The 21,436-nt window shown below is 51.8% G+C and overlaps 1 protein-coding gene across 2 annotated transcripts in view; it reads left to right on the top strand.

The window, feature by feature from the left end:
• The window catches only part of LOC125947885 (serine-rich adhesin for platelets), a 140,872-nt gene that overhangs the window by 101,812 nt on the left and 17,624 nt on the right, over positions 1 to 21,436 (top strand). For both annotated transcript variants that reach the window (XM_049673369.1, XM_049673368.1), the window contains exons 4-7: positions 3,796 to 4,250; positions 17,841 to 17,959; positions 18,058 to 18,290; positions 20,711 to 21,252. In XM_049673369.1, coding sequence (XP_049529326.1) covers positions 3,796 to 4,250; positions 17,841 to 17,959; positions 18,058 to 18,290; positions 20,711 to 21,252 — 1,349 coding nt within the window. The remainder of the gene's footprint in view (positions 1 to 3,795; positions 4,251 to 17,840; positions 17,960 to 18,057; positions 18,291 to 20,710; positions 21,253 to 21,436) is intronic.

Raw genomic sequence — 21,436 nt, 5'->3', positions numbered from 1 at the left:
GGTAGTGGGGGTGAAACTCCACGATGAGATAAAAACTCCCGATCCGCAACCGCTACCAACGAACCGTGCGAACGGTGACCAGCAAGCCAGCAAGCGGACGTCGCATGTGCCGCTGCCCGGAAGCAGAAGCTCGCTCGGTCAACTCGGTTGCACAAAACAGCGCCCCTAGCTGGACCTGGTAGGGTAAATAGTGCATCCTCCGCTCCGCGACTGTCCATGGCCACACTGTTCGTTCTAGGGGCTTGGGAAAATCTAGGCTTCCGCCCTAATGAACATGGAATGTTAAATGTCACGGTGATTGACATTTGGGACCGGTTCATTAGCGCCGTGGGACCGTTCAGGCAGCCAGCCAGCCAGCCAGTGCAGTGCAGTGCCATTTTATCGCGCACCGCAAACCACCGTCTCACCGGCCTGCAGTGCATAGCACAGCCTTGCCGATAGCTTGCAGATAGCGAGCCAGCTGGATGCTCATAAATATAAATAGTACCCGTGCTGCCGCTCTGCCGCCCTTTCTAATACGCCCAGACTCCATGCCAGAAGGCTGTTCAAACTTCAAAACCCATAATCCTGATGGTGCCGGTCCTTGTGATGGTCTGATGGCCACAGCATAGCACACACACACACGTGGCAACCCGCTGCTCGGTTCTGTTTGCTTTAACTGGGACCAGTTTCCCTCGGACCGGCAGATGACAGGATTTCATTATTGACTTTCAACCCAAAAACGCTTCCCAGTTCCATTAGCGCGGCAATTGAATAATGAGCACACCGTCACCACCAACATCACCCCTTGTTTTGTGGACAGATTCCTCTCATTCACGCTTCGTTTGCTTCCGCAAGTGTTGATTGGAGTTGCTTTCCTGCTCGGTTTCTAGCTCGAGTTTGATGCAGCTTCCTTCCGGGATCCTTAAAGTAGTAGGAAAATAAATGATAAGATCACATGAAGCTTGAAAACATTCTCAAACAGAGAGCAACAGAGGGGCGAGCTTGTTGCGGGGCGAAATTGATTCGCTAAATTAAAGTTTCAAACGCATTCAAGCAGCAACCAACTATTTGGGAATTTGGGTTAACATCTGCCAAACACGAAACGGGCTCCAATTTTCGCCCAACACCGGGCACCGGTGATGCCGTGCCGGTCTAATCATTTGGCATGTCTGTGTGCCTCAATGGTCTCACGTATTCTCTCTCGAGACACGGAAAATTGCAACCCCTCGCCGTTCCAAGCATCCAGCCGACTTTTAAACGGAAAACGTAAGAACGATGTCGGTCGGCACACGGTCGACACAACCTCCAAGCAAAGCGTGACCTGGTTCGTTGCCAAAATAAACGCTTAACCAGGGCTAGCAGAAAAGTAGTAGCCCTCCCACTGGCTAGCGTGTTCGATTGTTGCAAGTTGCGCGAGGAAAGTGGAACTGCAACTTCAAACTCCAACCGACAAGAGCACGAACTCCCTCAGATACAGCAGCCTTTCTGTCTGATCCTTCTACAAGTACAGTTCGTGCTCTTCATTGTAACACATCGACGTTGTAGCTACAATTGCTACACGAAAAGGGAGTTTTCCGCTGTTTTCCCCGTTTCTGTTCCGCAACCCTCCACACAACCTTTTTTGGGACCTTCTGACGGTCAACCCCCAGTTCGGTACTTGTTGGCCGATTGCCTTTCACCGGTTTTTGGCGTGGAGCCGGTTTTAGAAAGGATAAGAGAGTTCGTTGCATTGGAAAAGCCCTTTTTCCCACCATCCTCCCCCCGCGGGTACTACAGTAGAAAGCCATTTTTAACGATAAATAAATATCGTCTGCAGCGAGAAATCGAAGTCCCGTACCCGCTACAAACCGGAATCGTGGCATGTACACGGCTGCCTCGTCGAGCGAAAAGCATGAAAAGCGATGAAAGTCAGCCGGGAAAACGGCAGGAAAACAATCGCTCAAACACCGGTCCCTCCCCGGGGAAAGCTGATTCGAAGCATGCTGCACCACCAGTTTGTGCGCCAGCCAACCAGCCAACCGTTGTCTGGAGAGATCAGTCAAGCGAAATGTGCTTTGCTCGCTCGCTGAACTGCGAAAGTCAGATAAGAATGCAGAACGCGAACGGTGCGCACGCTGGAACCAGACGGTTCCAATTGTTCCTGTGGCTGTCTGGTGGATTTTCATGCATTTTCTTTTGCACAAAAAACACACTGTTCACCAAACCAAAGGAGGTGGAAAAAATGGATCACCAGTAGTACTGTGTTACTTACAGGATGCGGGACTTGCATTTCGATGGCAACGGTAGCAGCGTACCTTGGCGTGTAGCTCATCAGCCCGTACCCGATGTTCCATCGTTCCAAGAAGTATCCGCTGAAAGCCCCACCTTGATGTTGTAAGCCGTACAAGGGGGCCAAATAGTAAAGCTCCTGCTGCCGCTTGTAAACGCCATTTTTCGAACAAATGCTCACTTTGATGGGGAGCAGGGCCATTGTGCTCGCCGAAAGCTGCTTCTATCGTTTAAACAGGTCCGAGGTTTTGAAGCAGAAGATGGTCAATCGTGAGAAAATGCCTAGAAGTGGCAATAAATATCCAATTAATCATCGGTTCACTTGCTGCAGGGGTACAAACAGGATATAACAACAGCTGGCACTAGCGCGACGGAGCCATTGTTTGATTTTCAACGAAACTATTTTCGTCACGCAGTAGGTGCATGCAGTAGGTAAAAACTGTCACGATTATGAATAAGAAGTCCATTAATAGGTGAAAATAAAAGGGACGAAAAGATGAAAAATGATTCCCTGCACAGCTTCCCTGCCATGCCAGCAGCTTAAGCTAACGGCTCATCCGGTTCCTTACTCACTGGTACCGTTTTCAGCCTCGAGCAGTTCATTAACTATTTCGGGGCATTTCAATTTCCGGATCGTCGTCGTTCAATCGTAGCCACGACGATGCCACCACGGAAGGATTCGCCCTTCGCCTTTGGGATAGAAATTAATTTGGATTATCGAAGCGGTAGCAACAGCAACGACAACGTTGGACAAAGAGACTCCCGGACTGCCGGGTCGCATAGCACCACCATGCACTTTGCGAATGACACAGCCATCTGTCCGGCCACGCCAGCCAGCCAGCCAGCCTGCATGGTTGCTTGCTCTCTGTACCAATGTATATATTGCATTCCGTTCAATTATCTCTAATCCGGACAAATTCCTTCGAACGAAATCCGGTCCCGGGAACATCAAAGCGCCACGACCACCCCGCCCACCCGCCCCTAGCCCCTTGCCCCGTTCGATGAATTTGTTGACTCTCCATTCCCGCTGCACACCACCTGTCCGTTCCGCTGCCCGACGGAGAAAAAAAAAAGCAGATCCTTAACGTCGGGTTCCGGAAGACGAAGAACCCCTTTTCGCCGTGTCTTGGCCCGGCGTGGTGTGGGGGCCGGTGACCCGCCACTCAATTGCCCGCTAGTTTGCCATTGCCATTGCCATTGCCGGCTAATCCGACAGTCGCAATCTAAATCCGCTTGCTTTCGGGTTCCCACCGGAAGCGTGCGCTTCTCTGAGACTTTCCGGATGGCGGATCGAACGAACGAACGAACGAACGACCGCCAACGACGACGACGACGACGACGACGACGACGGCGAAATGGAGACGGATTAGGAAATCTCATTTCGATAGTAACTTCATGCTTGCTCCGTGAAAGGGCGAAGCAAGACTCCAATCGCCGGAGCGAGCGGATCGAAAAGTCAGCCCCGCTGATATTGATCGGATTTCATTCAATCGTTTCCGTTTTCCGGTTTTCTTTCTCCCTCTCTCTCTCTCTTGTCTGCTCCAGGCACGAAAGCGACGCTGATCGAGGCAAAGACGAGGGACGCCATCACGAACCTGCTCAACGGCTCGCAGTCCATCAGCAACAGCAGCAGCAGCAGTAGTAGTAGTAGCAACAGTAGCAGCAACAGCAGCAGCAGCACCACAACCTCCATCAACATCGCCTCAACCTCACCGGGGATCGTACATCATGGTACGACGATGGTGACCGTCAAGAGTACTTCGGTTGGCGGAGGAGGTGCGGCGGCACCCAGCCCCGGCTCATCGGCCGGTCTCATCCTGACGACGGTCGGACGCACCGAAACCGTCTCACCATCGATGGCATCCGGAAGTCCCAGCTCGGCCTCATCCTCACCACCGTCCGCTTCCTCGTCGCCACTGTCCGTCGGGTTGCCCTCGCTGGTGAAGAAACCGCGCCCCAAGACCGTCTCGCCGACGCGCCACGGACCCCAGCAGTGTCAGGTAAGAGGGAGTGAGAGAGAGCGGATCACACAGCTACCACGACAGTCCTTCGAGTCGGTTTCGCACCTAGCATTTGGCCACACTGGTCGTTTGTTGTGGATTTAGTACTTACTCAGGTTTTTAGAGAATTCACTTGTTTCCATTGCTACAGCTTCTTTATCTTAGAGTTTGCGGGAATTTAAGATTGCACTGTCTGTAGAGGAAACCAAGAACCACGTTCGGTCACTATCTAACGCGAACACACTTTGCACACATTTGACATTCATTTACATTCTATGTGAACTAGGATGGTTTCAAAGCGTAGCTACGGTTGCACCTTGCCCACTAGATATTCCTTCAATGACATCAATCACCTTCTCCGAGTGCAGGTTGCAGCCTACTCGATAATTGATGAACTTTGCTGTTGCTAGAAACACAGAAATTTTGACCACAACGAGTCAATCTTAGAGTGCCCTGAAGAGTGTCGCATCGATACCAGCACCAACACTGTTAACATCATTATCAATTGAATTCGGAATTGACCTTTCTACGGTCAGATCCTGCAGTGCGGATTTCATTATTTCAAATATTTCTTGCCAACTAACTAAGCCTACCAGAGTGTGATTTCCTTTGATTCTATGAGCACCAAGACCGACGGACATTGATGGCTTTTTTGGTGACAGGGAACAGTGCTGCAAGGACACGAGTTCCAAGCGCAACACCAACAGACGAAGTTAAACAGTTTGCTCGACACAACAACAGAGCATACACGCTCCCAAACCCAAAAATGCAGTCCCTTGCAGTAGTGAGCACATCACTCAAGAACCAAGACACGCGCGGCTTAATGTAAACTACGAACTACGTCGAGCCGCTGCTTATTCAATTTCCCTGTTCGTGATACGGATGAATGTCTCTGGAAGTATCCCTCACCGAACCGGCACCCGGTACGCAAACACGTGCTACCGTTGCTACCAGCACCCCGGGGCCATGCTCCAAGAGTGTGCTTCGCAACCGAAAAGGTGAACGAATTGCTTCATCTTCGTCGTCCCACGATCCCCTGGCATCCGGCAACGGAGCGGTCCATTCGAGGGTTTACCGATGCTGCCGATGATGCCTCTTGATGATTAAATCATGCACGAAAAAGGCTGCCAACGACAGTTGAAGAGACACTCATCCTCTCGTGGACCTCGAGTCCCCCCACCCCCCTTTGCCATGCGTTACAGACAGGAAATGCTAATGCTCAAGCACGCTCCTGATGATGACGATGATGATGGTGGTGGTGGTCATGGTGCTGTTGATGGCCGGGCATGGGTTTCGGGGAAAGTCAACCTGAGTGGCATCGGCCCGGAACAACGGTATCCAGCGAACCCAAAATCAAGAAACCATTCCCTTCGGATCACTCCGGCTGAACTGCCGTTCGTTAATTTATGGTTCCGAGCCTTGGGCTTGGGCTCGGTCTTCGCACAAAATGGCACACATTCGGACAGTGGGACTGTCGCGGGATGTCAAGGATTCCCCCCCCCCCCCCCCCTTCTGGAATGAGTCGGTAGCATCAAACGGTGCGTGTTGACAAAGATAAAACGGAAATCATTAAATCCCGCAAATCAACTCAACAGCCACCGGTCCGGGGATGCCTTTGCACGCACCGTGTTGCGTCCAACAGCCGCTCAACGGTCGTGCAGACAATTAATGGCGACCCCTGTACCACCCTCGCTGTGTGTGTGTGTGTCCTCACTCTGATTGTCCGAAAGAAGTGAAAATAAGGAATATCGATTTCAAAGCTCGCTGCATCAAAGCAGCACCTATTCCGGGGTGTTCCGTGATACTGATGCCCATCCTGCTCCGCTCACCAGCTCCTCGCGAAACCATCGCGTTACTAAACGAGGTGCTTGCGAAGGCGCAACGAAGGGATGATACAAAATTGTAACCGGAAACCGGAACAAAAAAAACGGGAAAAAAGGTCTCCGTTTGATGCCAGTCTCGTCGCCTTGCCATCATCGCTTGCTTGCAATGCTTGCTTCAACCGTGAACGAAACATTTCCGCTGTCGCTGACGACGGCTGATGAGCAGCACCGCATTCGCCATTCGCAATCGGCAAGCACAGGCGGAGGACAGAAACCTGGATCGTCTCCGGCTCCTGGAGGGCCCCCGTGGGGAAAACCCCGTGGATAACGTGGGGCGGACGAGATATTAAAATCATTTAAGGGACTGGAAAGTTCGTTTCTAACACATTTTCCATCCATCACCCACCAGCATCCGTGCACGAGCATTTGATTTGAGACGTACAACGCTTCCACGAGGAATCCCCCCGGGGGGAGGGGAGAGAGGGCCTGAAAATAGAAACATTTTTGCGAAATTGCTTCCGCACAAGGGACGGGCCGGTTGGCCCCCCCCCCCCCCCCCACCCCCGGATGAGGATTTATCATTGAATGTTCCACAAACCGAGGGGCGCACCTGTTTACTCGACTATCAATCAGCGCAAACGCAGCCATTGCTACCAAATTAGGGAACGGAAAGGGCATGAAAGGAGAAGAGTTGGGGGGGAGGGGGGGTGAGCAAGAGGCTCAGAGTCACATTACACACCCTGGGAGTACTCCGGAGAGATCCCCAAGCGAGAAGCCGAGAGGAATTGATGGCGCGGATATTGAATGAACGCAAACGAGGGAGAGAGAGAAAGAGAGAGAGATGCCATCGCATCCAAATCCTTAACGTCTCTTCCCTTTGGCTTTGAAAGCGACCCGAATGAGGAAGAAGGTGAGAGAGAGTGTGTGTGGAGGGGACACAAATTTACCCAAAACATCTTCGTCTTCGTCTGCTGTAAATGCTGAACTGAAACGGAACTGAGACCGAGCGCCTCACGAGTGAATAGGACTTCAAAGCGTTTCGAGGCAACAGTAGAAGCAGCAGCGACGGTGGTGGTCGCGGCAGGATAACGATATCCATCTTGTTTTTCATCAACCCAAAGCCGCTCTCCATTTTGGGCCGCGCGTGGGCGTTCTTTGAGGGCTGGGACCAGCGCCCCCTGGTAAACATTCAACAGATCAAAAACATGATCATCATTAGGCCGATACCGAGCATCGAGTCTAGGTCTCGGCGAGCGCACGCACACCAAACGCAACAACAACAACAACAACACCACAACAACTCGCAACGCAAACGGACAACACAGTCTCACTGCGGCTCGCTAGAGATCCCCGTACCATTAGCGACGTCTAATTTGATTCCGGAAAGCAATATTCACGTCTTGTTGTCCACTTTAAAGCCGACAAACACACACACGCACGCACACTGGAGCGTACACTTTTGTGGCCCAAAGGGAAAACGTTGAAACATTGAAAGGGAATCTGCGAACTCGGGCCGAGATTGCGGTGATTGCTACGTCAACTCTTTGACAAACTTCTGGCCGAACTTTGTCTAGCGCAATGGCCACCGGGCCCCAAAAGCAACTTGCTTGACGCTGGAGGGCATCAAAACCGGCAATGCTGGGCCATCCTCATCATCATTAATCAAAACGTCGCGCTCCGTCAACCCTGGTGTGTCCTCCGAAGTGAGAACCGACGAGGACGACGACGACGACGCATTGTTGCGTGAAAATTAACTCAAAGTTGGCGTGCCACCATCTTCGAAAGAAAGAAACCGAGAACCGCGCGTACCGGTACGTTTGGACACTATCTTTACACCGGCCAGACCAAGGGTAAGGGTTTGCATGGCATGGCCCGGACCTGAACAAAAACGCTATTGGTAGAAACGGGAACCTTGGATCCCCGGGAACTACGGGAACCGGAATGAACGGAACTATAAATCTTCATCTTCATTTTCTCATTTTGAAGTAGACGTGTAGCGGCGTATCGTGGTGTCTCTCGGTCTCCTCCTCCTCCTCCAGCGGCATGCCAGGTCCGAGATTTATTTCCCCAAAAAAGGGTGGATCAGTGGACAGTGGACAGTCTGTTACGGGAGCCTGCGTAGCTTTATGACAAACGCAGGACCAGACCAGCACTGGAACACCTCGAGGACATTTCTGTAAAGAATGAAACTAGACTGGACTCCAAGAGTCCAGGTACCACGGACAAACCCGGCAACAGACAATATGCCGGACTGGCCAACGAACCCATCCTCGGTAAAAGAGGGGGGATGGTGCCAATTTCTATGGCAAATTACTGTCCACTGCACACCTGGATGGGTTCAGAGAAGGAGGAGTTCGGTCTTTGAAGATGAAAGGCAACTTGTTAAATCCTTCAACCGACGCAATGAAAGCCACCGGGATCCGGCATCTACCGGATACTATCCGGGTCTCTTCTTCCCACACGGTCTCTCTTTCTCTCTCTCTCTCTCTCTCTCTCTCTTTATTCCGGTTAGTCGGTATCTTTCAGCTTCTCCTTCACTTGGGAAAGGGCTTGGGGATTAATAGGGATTTTCTACCGGCTATAGCCCCGGGTTAGCCCCACACAGTGCGGCCTCCGACACGGTACTCAATAGATCACCAGCAATTGAGGGTCATTAATTTGCACGGACGGTGGTTCGAACGGAACGACCGGCATGGACGCGTGACCGAACGAAAACGGGGCATGGACGCGTGGATGCAGGAGAGGACCGAGACCTATCCCTCGACCCTGGAGTCTGGATCTGAACTTTGGTACTCGGATCCATTAAGCGCAATTTGTTATCGGGTAGCAGCAGCAGCAGCAGCAGCAGAGGGAGTGCGGGTCCAGTCCAGTCCAGTCCACCGAGCCCTAATGAAGACAATTTTCAAAAGCCAACCCATCGGTAGAGAGAGAGAGAGAGAGAGAAAGAGAGAGAATTCGTTTCGACCAAAGAGTTACAATCTATCAGACCCAAGGCCATACCGTCGTTTGAGAAGTACTTGCCATCATTAGGGGTATGCTGTTCGGATCAATACTGGGGCTTCACGCAACACGGGAGCGCCACACAGAAGGAAGCGGGAAGTGCTTCTACCAACGACCAGAGAATCAATACTCGAACAATCGAATCCTGAGGCAAGACCATTGCATCTCCGCTGGTTTTTGTTGGAACTGAACTGTTGCCTCCGAACATTGGATGTCGTCGAAGTCGTCGTCGTCGTCGTCGTTCTGGTCGTAATTCCAAGGAAAAACGTCAAAGGAAATAGCAAAGGAAATTAAAATCTCATTAACAGATATATTATGTTAGCTGGTTGAGCATTCCACTACTGCTGCCACTGCTGCTGCCCGTGAGTGGTGCAGTCCGGAGCGCTGCGCTAATGATGCATCCGGAATTTCCGCCTTTGAAAGCTGCCATTACCATCGGACGACTTGACTGAGAACTATTAAGGTATGAAAAAGACGAACGCAAAAAAGGGAACGAACGCAGGGCACACGCGTGCACAATAATGAAGGATGCGCCTTGGGCCAACATCACCAATTATGTGCCGCGTGTCACGGATTCCATCCCGAAGATCCCACGTAAGAAAGTATGGAAAGTTAACAAAATGGTCTTTCACCTGAACCTGCCAAGCGTCGCAGGATAGTTGCGAACGTGTCTGCACCATTAAAAAACCAGCCTACTACAAGCAGCAGCACGATCCGGAAGCAAAACGAACGCGAACCGTGAATGTGTGACGATGAGCAACGTGAGCAGCGACAGTAGTAGTGTGCCCTTTTTTGCAACACATAAGCCATTCCACCTGTGCCGGTGAAGGACCGGGAGAGGACAATCCTCTTAACCAGCGTTTAATCAGCGCCTACAGCGCCCTTCTATTCGCTCGCTTTGTCGGCCCTTTTCCTTTTACCTTTACCTTCCTATGTGCTTGTGTGTGTGTAACAGGCCGCTGGATTACTTCAACATAAATTAAAACTTCCATCCACCCGCCCACCTGCCCACTTGCCCACAATCCACACTACGGCAAGTGTGTCATTTGTAAGTGTGGTTGGTCCGGAAGAGCGGATTTTTATCGTTACCCATGAATGCGTACCCTTCCGCTGTTCCCTTCTCCTCCTCCTGCTCCTGCTCCTGCTCCTGCTGGAGGAAAGCTGGGCATTAGTCGAGCCACTAATTCTTGAACTAACGATTATCCCTCCACGAGAAACGCCGGGAGCACCATGATGACGCTTTTGTGCTCACAAACGGTTACCCAACCGGGTTGGTTGGTTGGTTGCTGGTTTTGCGTTCACTGGGCAACACGGAGCACGAGGGTGCAAGGGTGGCCACCGAGATAGTAATTACGGGCGATAGAGCATCGAATACAGCAGCCGGAGGTTTCGGACAGAGGCACAACCAACAACAGTCGAGCCACTAGTCAGTGGATAGGAGGAAGGACCAGGGCACAAAGGGGGTCTACACAAAACCCTCGTCGCTTTTGTCCTGTTCCTTCTCCTCCTCCTCCTCCTCCACTTCAACTCCAACGCCACCGACGATGGCTACGTTAATGAACTAATAAAAATAAAATGAGAAACTGTACAATGCTGCCACTGCCGCTTCCTTGTGGTTCCGGGGATACGACGACGACGACGATGCTACGCTACCAGAGCAAACCGGAAGCCGTGTGCTAGGCTAGCGGTGAAGTTCTGCTGCTGCTGCTGCTGCTAGTGCTGCTTCCGGTGCCACGGCCACCAACAAATGGCGGAATAAACATTGCACCGAATGTTGGCACTTTTAAACGGCAATCAGACGGTGGTGAAGGGAAACCGTAGTCCACAGTCCACAAGCTTCCAGTTGTTCCAGTTGTTCCAGATTTCCGCCTCTGGGAGTCTGGCTTTCTCCTTCGGGATACGGCTACTTAACAATTACTTTGCGATTTGATTGTCTATCCATGCGAGCCCCGAGTCGGACGGCAGGCAGAAGGCGAATGAATGAAGAGATGGATAGCAAACCCTGTGGCCAGCAGCTGTGGCCTTAAAGTAGCTCTCCAGCGGGGGATTTGTAACGTGTAACTTCTTGTTAGCCCGCATTGCCCACCATTGCCAATCTCCTCCTTCCAATCATCATTACAACCCATCACCATTATGAGGCCCTACATCGGTATCCGGTTTGGGGCTTTCCCTGTAGGTAGGGGTGTACCATACACGCACACACAATCGCACACACACATTCGCAACGAAACGACCATCCAGCATCGACCGAGTGCCGTTACGTATCGGTCTTGCGATCGAAAAACCAGCACTTTTAAGCGCCCAACACCCAAAAACCAGCCCCAAAAAACGGTCCAACTGGGTCAAGCGAACGTACTCAGAAGGTGCACACACGCACTCACTAGCACGTACGTACGTACTCGATGTGAGTGAGGGAGAGGAGTGCTTGAGGACCATAAAACACGCCTAAACCATAACCATCAAGTCTCATCAATAATTCAGAGCAGCACCTCCAGCAACAGCAGCAGCACCAGGCATCGGTTCAGGCAGGCGAATGTGGCAGATGGATTTCGTCCTTCCATGTCCTTCCATGTGCTGCCGGCGCTCCAGCTGGTGCTGTTTCCTGGTGGGTTGGTCGTACAGCATTGGCATTGGCATTGGTACTGGCATGCCCTGGGTGGTAGCACCACGGTTAACCTTAACTGGTCACCGGGGACCACGTGCGAATCACGAACTCACTCGACTCGACAACCAGTTGCTTCCAACTGGTGCACCAACCACCGCCGATCGTTACTGGCGGTGATGACAGGACGAATGACGGGGAATGTTAGCAAGAGAGGGGAAGGATGGCGGGAAGGGGGGCATTCACACCACACCAGCCACACCATGCCATGGGGAAAGGCAATCTCATTAAACGATTCCATTGCGTGACAACTAAATTTATCATATTTTCACGCAATCACGGCTACATACACACACGCACACACAGACACGATCGCCATAAGGCAGTTGGGTTCAGGTGAGGTAACAAGCAACAGTGCTGTCGTTGTTCCCTGCTCCAGATTTATCCCTGCATCTGGAGTCACCGGAAGACGCCAACAAGACACCAACCAGAAGTGGTTGGAACGTCACGTAATTACAATAAAGTCCCGTGAGGCGGTACGCAGAATCCCGGGCTGAGAATGGAATTTGTGGGGAAAAAAAGCCGCCTGACATCTTACAAATGACATGGATGAATTTAAATGCGTTTTCGGGGTGAATTAAGATCTTGACATGATTTTATCATTGAAACAGGAGAAAAGATTTACCAACCCATTACGGAAGCCATTTATTGTGCTAAAGGTGAAGCAAGGGAAAGGAAATAATTCTTAGAAAGAGCGAAGTTCATAACTTCCTTTTAAAAGAAAAACTGTTTTTTAGACTGTGAGCGATAAAAGTTATGCTTGGTAGCCATTTTATTATTGGATAAACCATTTGCATGTCCATAACCTAACTTCGCTTCTCAGAGATTTAGTGAAAATTATATGCATAACCAAATGGAAAAAGATGTTAACAGGCAAAAGTCAAATGACGAATATGACATAATAAGCAAGGTACTGTACATAGAAGACCAAATCAGAGAAATAAGATGTAGTTCTTTAAATTATATGCTTTACTAAACGTTCGGTCAGCTGTTACCTGCTACACGAACTGTAATATGCCAGATTCTACGGTCAGAAATATCAGTTCAAAGTGAAAGTTGTATGGTAAACATTCCAACGAAATAACTTAAACTTAGAGCATCGCTGCTGTAAGGTTTCCTGTATTGGAAATGACATTTTGAAGATTCCCACTGCTACATGAATCGTTGTCTAGACACGGGGATCGAACGTTTCAATTCCCATTTCAAAGAGTCCTTCCATTGCAGCCATATCTCAACACCAACTAATCATCAACCGACTACTCGACCAGCATCGACAGGTCTTCGAACCTATTCCGCGCAGATTCAACGGTTTTACTCAATCCCCTCCTGGCGTGCCTGATGCCGGTTGAATCCCTCCAAGCGAACTATTCATCCAGCGCTCGAAAGGAAGGGCACCGTTGTTTGCGCCGTTTGGCGGAGCAACATATTTCGCTACCGGCGAACTATGATACCACCACCACCACCACTCAAACCACGGTGTACACGGCGCAGATGATTCCTTGGGCCCGATAAGACGGATCGGCAACTCCCTATGCTGACTACCACGCCAGCTGCCAGATTCCGTTCCGTCGAACGGAAACGGAAGTAAGCACCTAATACCTACCGAAAACCGGGACCGGCGTGCGGTGTGAGTGAGAGCGCTGTTGAATTAATTAACAATGTATGCGAGGCCCGTTTTCTGTGGCTCCGTCGGTGCCTTGGAGCTGGGCTCGCTGCGCAAAAACATCACTCCACACTCCGCGCCATTGAAGTGCTTGTGTTGATGCGCAGTCCAACGCGGGCCCCAACGGACCGGTCCAAGGGTCCGTCCGTCTCGCTCCGAAAGCTTCTTAGGCATTTACGCCCGACGACAAGTGCGTTGTTGAGCCCTGGGGCCTGGGTTTTGGCAGGATGGCACAGCAGCAGCAGCAGCCGGAGCCCTCGCCTTCGCATTTTCCCAAGCAGGCGTTCAAGCGGTAGCGGAGCGGAGAAGATTGGTTTTTTAGAGAATTATTAATTAATTTCTCCCCACAACGGCGGCAGATGCTGCTGCTGCTGCTTGCTGTTGCTGTTGTTGCTGTTGCTGCTGTTCGCCGTATTTACCAGAGGCATGTCTCAACCGCGAAACATTTTAAGACGAGCCGGAGAGCCGAGGCGAAGACGTTACAGCGCGCACTATGGGTAACGTCAGGCCAGGTCTAAGACGATGACGATGACGACGACCGACTTGCGCGCCGGTAATTGCTTTCATGTCCAATTAATGGTTCAATTTGCATGCTGTTTACCGAATGGTGGTGTTGCTGTTGCTGCTCGTGCTGTTGCTGATGCTGCTAATAACTCAACATTCGCACAAAGTTACAATCGTGCCTCGACGATCAAAGCGCCTCCCTCAAAATTGATTCTCAAATCTTTGTGCAACAAACTGTGGCCCGACTACACCTTCACCTTCACCAAGTTTCCATGAGTGATTGCCACAGCTATTCTGTGCTAGCTAACGGGCCACCGAACGGTAATATTCTGCCTACCTGGGAGTGCCTAATGGATGAGTTCCTTTCGTCCGTTCGTCCCATTCTCCCAAAAACTCCATTTACTGTACTAATTGATTTCACGAGCACATCACCACGATTGGTGGTGGACGTTCCACCCCCCCTTCCTGGACCACTAAACACTGATGGGAAATGTTTTAAAATTTTAATTTGTTAAAGGATTTTTGATTTTCAATTTCAAAACACTCAACGTGGCGTGTGCGCCAACCTTCAACCCCCCGCCCCATCGGCATGTTGGCCCAGTGACAGCGGACTGACTCGTACTGGCGTCTCATCATTTATGAGCCCCCGGGCCCACCCGGTAGTCGGTTGATGGCGGAGTGTTCCCAGAGATTAATTAAAAAAACCCCTCAACTCTATCAACCGACCTTTTGTGCCCCGGATGCCGGTGAATGGTGGTTGTAAACCGACACTGACCAGATTGACCGAACCGAGATCGTGTGACAGAGAGGGAGTTAGAGAGAGAGAGAGAGAGAAACAAAAAAAGTGAAAAGGACGAAGAGAAACGGTTCCGGTTTAACGCTTTCCGGTGAAATGAAAGTTTAATCGCTTCTAATATCAGCAATCATGTCCTGACCCCTGGCCACTCCTAGGGGTCCACCGCTTGCGAGTGTCACCGAGATCGGGCCTCACCACCGGTCCAAAATGAATGACCATTCACGGACCATCCTGTGGAACGCCGGATGGGGAGGGTTAACGTTGGCTCCAATCACCAATCGACAACCTGCTACTACTACTACTACTACTGCTACTAGGGCGGATTTGGCCACAATCCCGGACCGCAGCCATGAACGGGGTTTTATGAGCTGACTAGCTGACCCTTCCCCACCCTCCCCGTTCACCCGAAAAAGCTTCAAATATAGCGTTGAACCGACCGAGTAGTCGTTCCGGAGCAATCGAGTTTAATCGGTCCTGGGAGAAAATTAAAAGCGATTTTGCTATCGACCCCCCCCCCCCCTTCTGGTAAAAAGGGGTTGTAATGTTGATAATGGTATGGGCCCTCCTCCCCTTTTATACCTCAATGCTAGCAACCAGCCCACGCTACTAGCTCGGTGGGCCATCGGTTTGGGACCTTGGGACCACCGGCACCGATAGTGATAAACAGTCCAAGAGCCAGGGGGGCCAGCCACAATCACATACAGACACAAACACACACTTACAGACACTATCACTGAATGCGCACAGCAGGAGATCCTTTTTTGGCGCAGAAGGTCGCAGGAGGGTACGACATGAAGGGGTCCGACTGGTGGTCCAAGCCGAAGCATCTGACGAGGGTCAGTGGGATAGGCCTACAATGTGACACCTACAATGTATGCATTGTTTATGGATTGACCAAAAGCGGTCCCTCGTCCGCTGCACCCCCGGAAAGGGTTCTCCGCGTCGGCCCGATTGGCCGCTTGGCATGACTCCAAAGGTTACCTCGACCGTTTCTCTGTGGAAGGAATTGTTCTAAAACATAATCACCTAGCTCACACCCACACACACGCCTCCACCTCCCCCTCCTCTGGATAGTGCTCCATAAATTTTCCCCCTCCCCCCCTTCCCCCTCCTTAATCCAACCGGAAACGCATGGAGCCGATCTTCGATTTACGTAACGGTGCTCCGTAGGGAGATTTGCTGGACACCGTCGGCCGCTTATCGCCCCAAAAGTGCTTATCGTCCAATTGGCCACCGGAACGGAACCTCCCCCCGCCCCCCTCTTTCCTGTTACGCCTTCGGTTGATGCCGAACGATATATAAAGCGACCAAACGTCAAGAGGAAACCAATTTGTCGGTTGAACCAGCCCGTCCCCGCAAAAGGTTAGAGGGGTAACAACCCAGATAAGCCACCCTTTGGTTCATCTTTTTAATAAGGTGAGCCAGCTAGTGGAGAATATCGATTGGCACACCACATCCTACTCCAGACCGTTGACCGACCGAGAACCGGGACGGCTTTTTCTGCTGGAATCCGGGCCTCAGCCTCCCCGCGGCTAGGATCAGAGCTGGCCGGGCTTTGGAATACGGAACCAAGGAAGGAAAATTGGCCAACCTCAACACACCGGAGATAGTTCCAGCAGCAGAAGCAGCAGCTCTGATCGGCACCGGTACCGGAGGGGGGAAAACTTTCCATTTCCATGCCCCCCCGCGTGTTGATGATGAAGTGAGGTTAAGTGGCCACGGGGCCACGAGCGACGTTGCCGCTTTGCAAACAAACACTTGTCCCTGCGAAGGGGAAGCACTTCTTCGTGTTCTTTTTTTCTGTTTCTTCGTTTTTTTTTTTCAAAATTGTTGTCATCCACCCCCAGCCTGGCCCGGGGGTGGGGAGGAAGAAGAATGAAAGCGAGCATAAACAATAACAACAAAAGACGGGTTTGGGGGGGGGGGGGGGCTCAGAAAGTTGCGAGAAAGAACCGAAACCTAAGAAAACAAGCGGCCAAGTAACATTGTTAGTCGGTACGGTCAGACTTTGCAGCATCGCCAGCAGCAGCAGCAACAGCAACATCAGTACCAGCAATAACTAGAGCATTTCGGGAAGCAGTACAATGAACGGCCTGGGACAGTTCAGAGTCGGGGTTCTTTGTTCTCCGGGATGGTCCGTTAGATTGGAAGAACCAAAAGCCTCTTCCGACCGGTCGAAAGTACCGACACCGGAGATGTACAGGACATAGACCCTTGGGGGAGAGAACTTGCAGGACATCATTCTGATGATGATGATGGTGGTTTTTTGCAGAAGGGGAGGTGCGCTACCGCACGTGGCATAACAATGGAAGAATGCGTACTGTACGCTGCCGTTGGACAATGATCCTCCTACACGAATTGGTATTTCGGGCCAGCGACTCCTTCCGTGCGTACCGTGCGTGCATTCCACGCAAGGTGTCACCCTGCGCAAGGTGGAACCCCCTTTTGTCAAGCTCGACCCAGGCAACTCGAGCAACCAGGCAGGCAACCCATCGAACGAGCAACCGACAGGTTGTCCTGCCAACGGAGAACAATTGGAACGCCGACGTGCATGAATCATGGCCTCCTCTGGGTATACACGTTGTCAAAACACACACACACACACACACACACGCACGCGAAAACACACATTACACGCGTAGTGCGGGCTTGACCACTATAAAAAGGGATGTGAAGGTTGTAGGGAGGACACTTTGAAGCCGTGGCCAGGATTCGAGAACGGGTAAAAAAAATGAACCATCCCGGGACGATGACGACGACAATGGCGAAGCGGTCCATTTAGTGACGCATCGTCTCTTTCGGGACCCTGGCAACACACAACAGCAACAATGGCGTTCTAACGAAGTGCTGCTGCTAACCGCGGACCGCACGCACTCACACACACACCTGATAAAACGCGAAGAAGAATTCCGGGATACGGGGGAAGAAAGGATTTCCGGTTTTCTTTTGCCGGCCATTCAAATGGAGCAGGCCCGCCGGGTTGCTAAAAAAAGAACGATGAGTTGACAAAAATCTCAGCAGGATCCCTCTGGAGATGGATAAAACCACGACAACCACAACCCATTGACAAACGATGCGATTGATGTATGTGCTTTCATTGGTTGCTTCTTCTTTTCCTCCCGTTCTCTCGCGTCTGACACAGGTTTGCAGCAAGGTGTTTGGGAATGCGTCCGCCCTGGCCAAGCACAAGCTGACGCACAGTGACGAACGGAAGTACGTGTGCGGGATGTGCTCGAAAGCGTTCAAGCGGCAGGATCACCTGTAAGTAATGAACTGCACCGACCGGCTCTGCCCCGTTTTCTGTGACTTATCCCTTGTGTGTGTGTCTGTGTGTGTTTATGTGTTTCGATCTCTTCCAGCAATGGCCACATGCTGACACACCGGAACAAAAAACCGTACGAGTGTAAGGCGGACGGGTGCGGCAAGTCGTACTGTGACGCACGGTCGTTGCGCCGCCACACCGAGAACCATCACAGCACCCTCGGTCTATCGTCCCCGTCCGGGACGGCCAGTCCCGGACCACCGGGATTGACCACCGGTAGCAACGCGGGACCACCCGGTGGGCTCAGCATGTCACCGGCGACGGCCAGCGGTAAGTATGCGAGCGCGCGTTTGTATGTGTGTGTGTGTGGATACCGGATACCGCGAGCTCCGCGTGACACATTTTACACCTTTCAACTCCATGGACTACTAGCGTCCTGCTGCTTCCGTTGCCATGACGTGTGCCGATGACCAGACGTACCAGTAAACGTCATTCTTGGCGAGCACTTCACACACACACACTTGCAGAGAGTGTTTCTTTTCGTTTAGTACATCATTTACTCCAAAAATCCCCAAAAAAAACAAATGACGCGAAATGTACTAAACCAACCAAGAACTAGAAAGCCAATTCGAGAGCTCGAAGTCCTCCTCTCACCAACTACCAGCCAGAAGATCCAATTATCCTAGATACTGTTGCTGCTGCTGCTGCTCGTGTTACCTCGTTGGCCGAGCTTAAATTAAACCGTACAAAGCTCATTGGCCCCCATCTCACCCCAGCTGGCAGCTATCCACAACCAGTTCTGTGTGTGTGTGTGCGCGCGCGCGAAAAATCGGAAAATCAATTTTCGCTGCCAGCGCTTTGGCCAAAAAACTAATTTTCAATCCACTCCCCAGGAGCGCGGCCGCACTGGCCCCTCAATGCCAGCCAGCTAATCAGATGAACTCTCCGATCCGATTCACGCAACCCAACGTTCTACTTCGAAAGCTGGTGGTGCTTCGGTTTGGTGCTGTGTGCTGCCACAGTTTGGACAGCCAGACGAAGGCCAGCCAGCGGCCAAACACCGATACGCCAATTCGCGCCAGGGAGTGTGAGACGCTCTCTCTCTCTCTCCCTCGAAAATTCATTCAAAGTACGTGCAAATGTGTGCCATTGTTTGCACAATTTTCACACTCACACTCATGTGTGTGTGTGAGTGTGAGGAAGGGGGGGGGCACCTCCCACCTCCCGTCGTGTGTCGTGTCTGGCTGCCACATTCTTCTCAACGGTTTGCTGGCGCTGACAGCATGGACCACGTTCTCGTTGTATTGATGTTCAACATCCCTTCCCGTCCCGGTGGGAGGGGGGGTTGTCTTATCGAGCCATTCGTTCGGTTGCCCGCTTTTTCCTGTTCATTTTGTTTTCCCCTTGTTGTTGTTGTTGTTGTTGTTGCTGGGAGCTTTGCCCGACGAGCAAGGCCTGACCTGCTGCTCCACGTGCACTCGACGTGGCGGATGATGATGGAAAAAGGATCGAATTGCTTTCAGCGCCACTTTGAAAGGCAGGTAGCGAGCATAAAACTCTTCTCTTCTCTCCAGCCTACCCACCGCCGCTGTCAATGATGGTCTCCATGTTTCATTTTGCGGCTCGTCCACAAACTTCCCTCCGGGAAAGCCTCTCCGAAGCAAGGAGCGAGTGCCCAAAGAGTGAAGGGAAAAGAAAACCCTACAAAGCCTCATGAATGGCTAGCGTGTGTGTGTGTGTGCGCGAAAATTTCGACCGAGATGAAGATGCTGCTTTCCGATCCCGAAAGAAGAAAGGGACAAGAGTGAGAGAGAGGACGACGGTGGAGCGACGCGAAAATTTGATTGGCGCTGACAGTTTATTGAAATTGAATGGGATTTTCGGGGCTTTTTCGAACGAAGCGCAACAGCATTCCTTCCACCGTCGATAACACACACACACACACACACAGAAAGGCGCGCGCCGACTCCGGTACACACATATTCCGATTATGTGCCCGCATCCGGTGCGCGCACACCAACGGTTTGCCAACCGTTCATTCGCACTCCATGACTACGATGACAGCTCAAAGTCCGCCAAAACTCGGATCCCGATCCAATCCGATCCGATCCGATCCGTTGGCTGGCGCTGATTCACTTGGGCATAAGTGAACGGATGTGTCGGGTGTTTGGAGATAAGTTTCGACCAAGCTTTCGGTTGCTTGGTGGTGCGTGAAAGGTGGCCACGCTCGGAGGGGGGGGGGTGGCGCAGCACCAAATTTGCTGATGTGTCTGTTCCGGAGCACCGTTCCGTGGTGGTTCGAAAAAAAAAAAAAGAAAGTTCCCCCCCGATGCCATCGATTTTCAGCATTTTCATGCTCTGGCCTGCTGGCGGGGGGGCTTTGCCAGAGAGCATCGGATTTTCGCTATCACCAGCGAACCAGCCGTAGCTGTGAAGGAAGGCTGCGAGGAAGCGCTAGAGAATGGTGCGCATAAATCGGAACCACTCGCCACTTGGTACGCCATGTGTCAGGTGCAGTGACGTGGCACGTGGCGTGTGGTTGTGTGTATGAACGGAATATGAGCTTTATTTAGCTCGAAGCTTGGCCGTGCAGAACCGTTTTTGCATTTAGAACTGTTTCTTCTTCCTTCATCGTTCAGTTCAGATTTCCATATCTCGACGCTCCAAACGAATGCTTCGTCAATAATACATTCCGTTCGATTGACGTTCGAAATCATACTCATACACGCTTTTCGCTGTACCATTTGCAGGTGATGCGAGCTCTCCGCACGGTGCCACGATCGTACAGTTCAGTGCCAACGGTAATACCGGTACCAACCACTCCGGTAGCTCCAGCAGCAGTAGCAGCAGCAGCAGCAGCAGTAGCTGCGGTTCGAGCAGCAATTCCAGCCTTTCGAGCAACAGTTCAAGCAGTAGCTCGAGCAGCTCGAGTTCGAGTTCGAGTAGCAGCAGCAGCAGCAGCGGAAATGTGAGCGATTCCAGCTCGAGCTGCAAATCGCCTTCACCGAGCTCACCGGCACCGGGTACCGGCAACGAGGGTCTCACGCGCCAACAACTCGATCTCATCTCGCAGATCATGCAGCAGACAAAGCAGGCGAATGCTGCGGCCGCTGCTGCCGCAGCTGCAGCAGCAGCAGCATCCGCTACCTCCTCTACCGCCACCAACAGCAACACTACCAGCACCTCGTCCACCTCCAACAGCAGCAGCAGCAGCAGCGGCAACAGCAATAATGCGAGCGGCATCGTCAGCAACCAGAAAGTTGCGCCACGTCCCCGGACCTGGAATATGCAGGTAAGCGACGAGCGACGGCGTCTTTCCATTGTGATACCTGCGCCCTCCCGCCTTCCGCCTTTCCCCTTTCCCTAATGGTCTCCACCGTGAGTTGCTCCCGGTGGATACATTAAGCATTTTAACGATAGACCACCACCACCACCACCACTCCGAGACACGACCAACGGGGACATCGCAAGCCGCC

The sequence above is a fragment of the Anopheles darlingi genome, chromosome 2 (genome assembly GCF_943734745.1).
Source record: "Anopheles darlingi chromosome 2, idAnoDarlMG_H_01, whole genome shotgun sequence".
Classification (NCBI taxonomy): Eukaryota; Metazoa; Arthropoda; class Insecta; order Diptera; family Culicidae; genus Anopheles; species Anopheles darlingi.
Note: the sequence above shows the minus strand (reverse complement) of the source record. Positions and strands in the feature narration are given on the sequence as shown.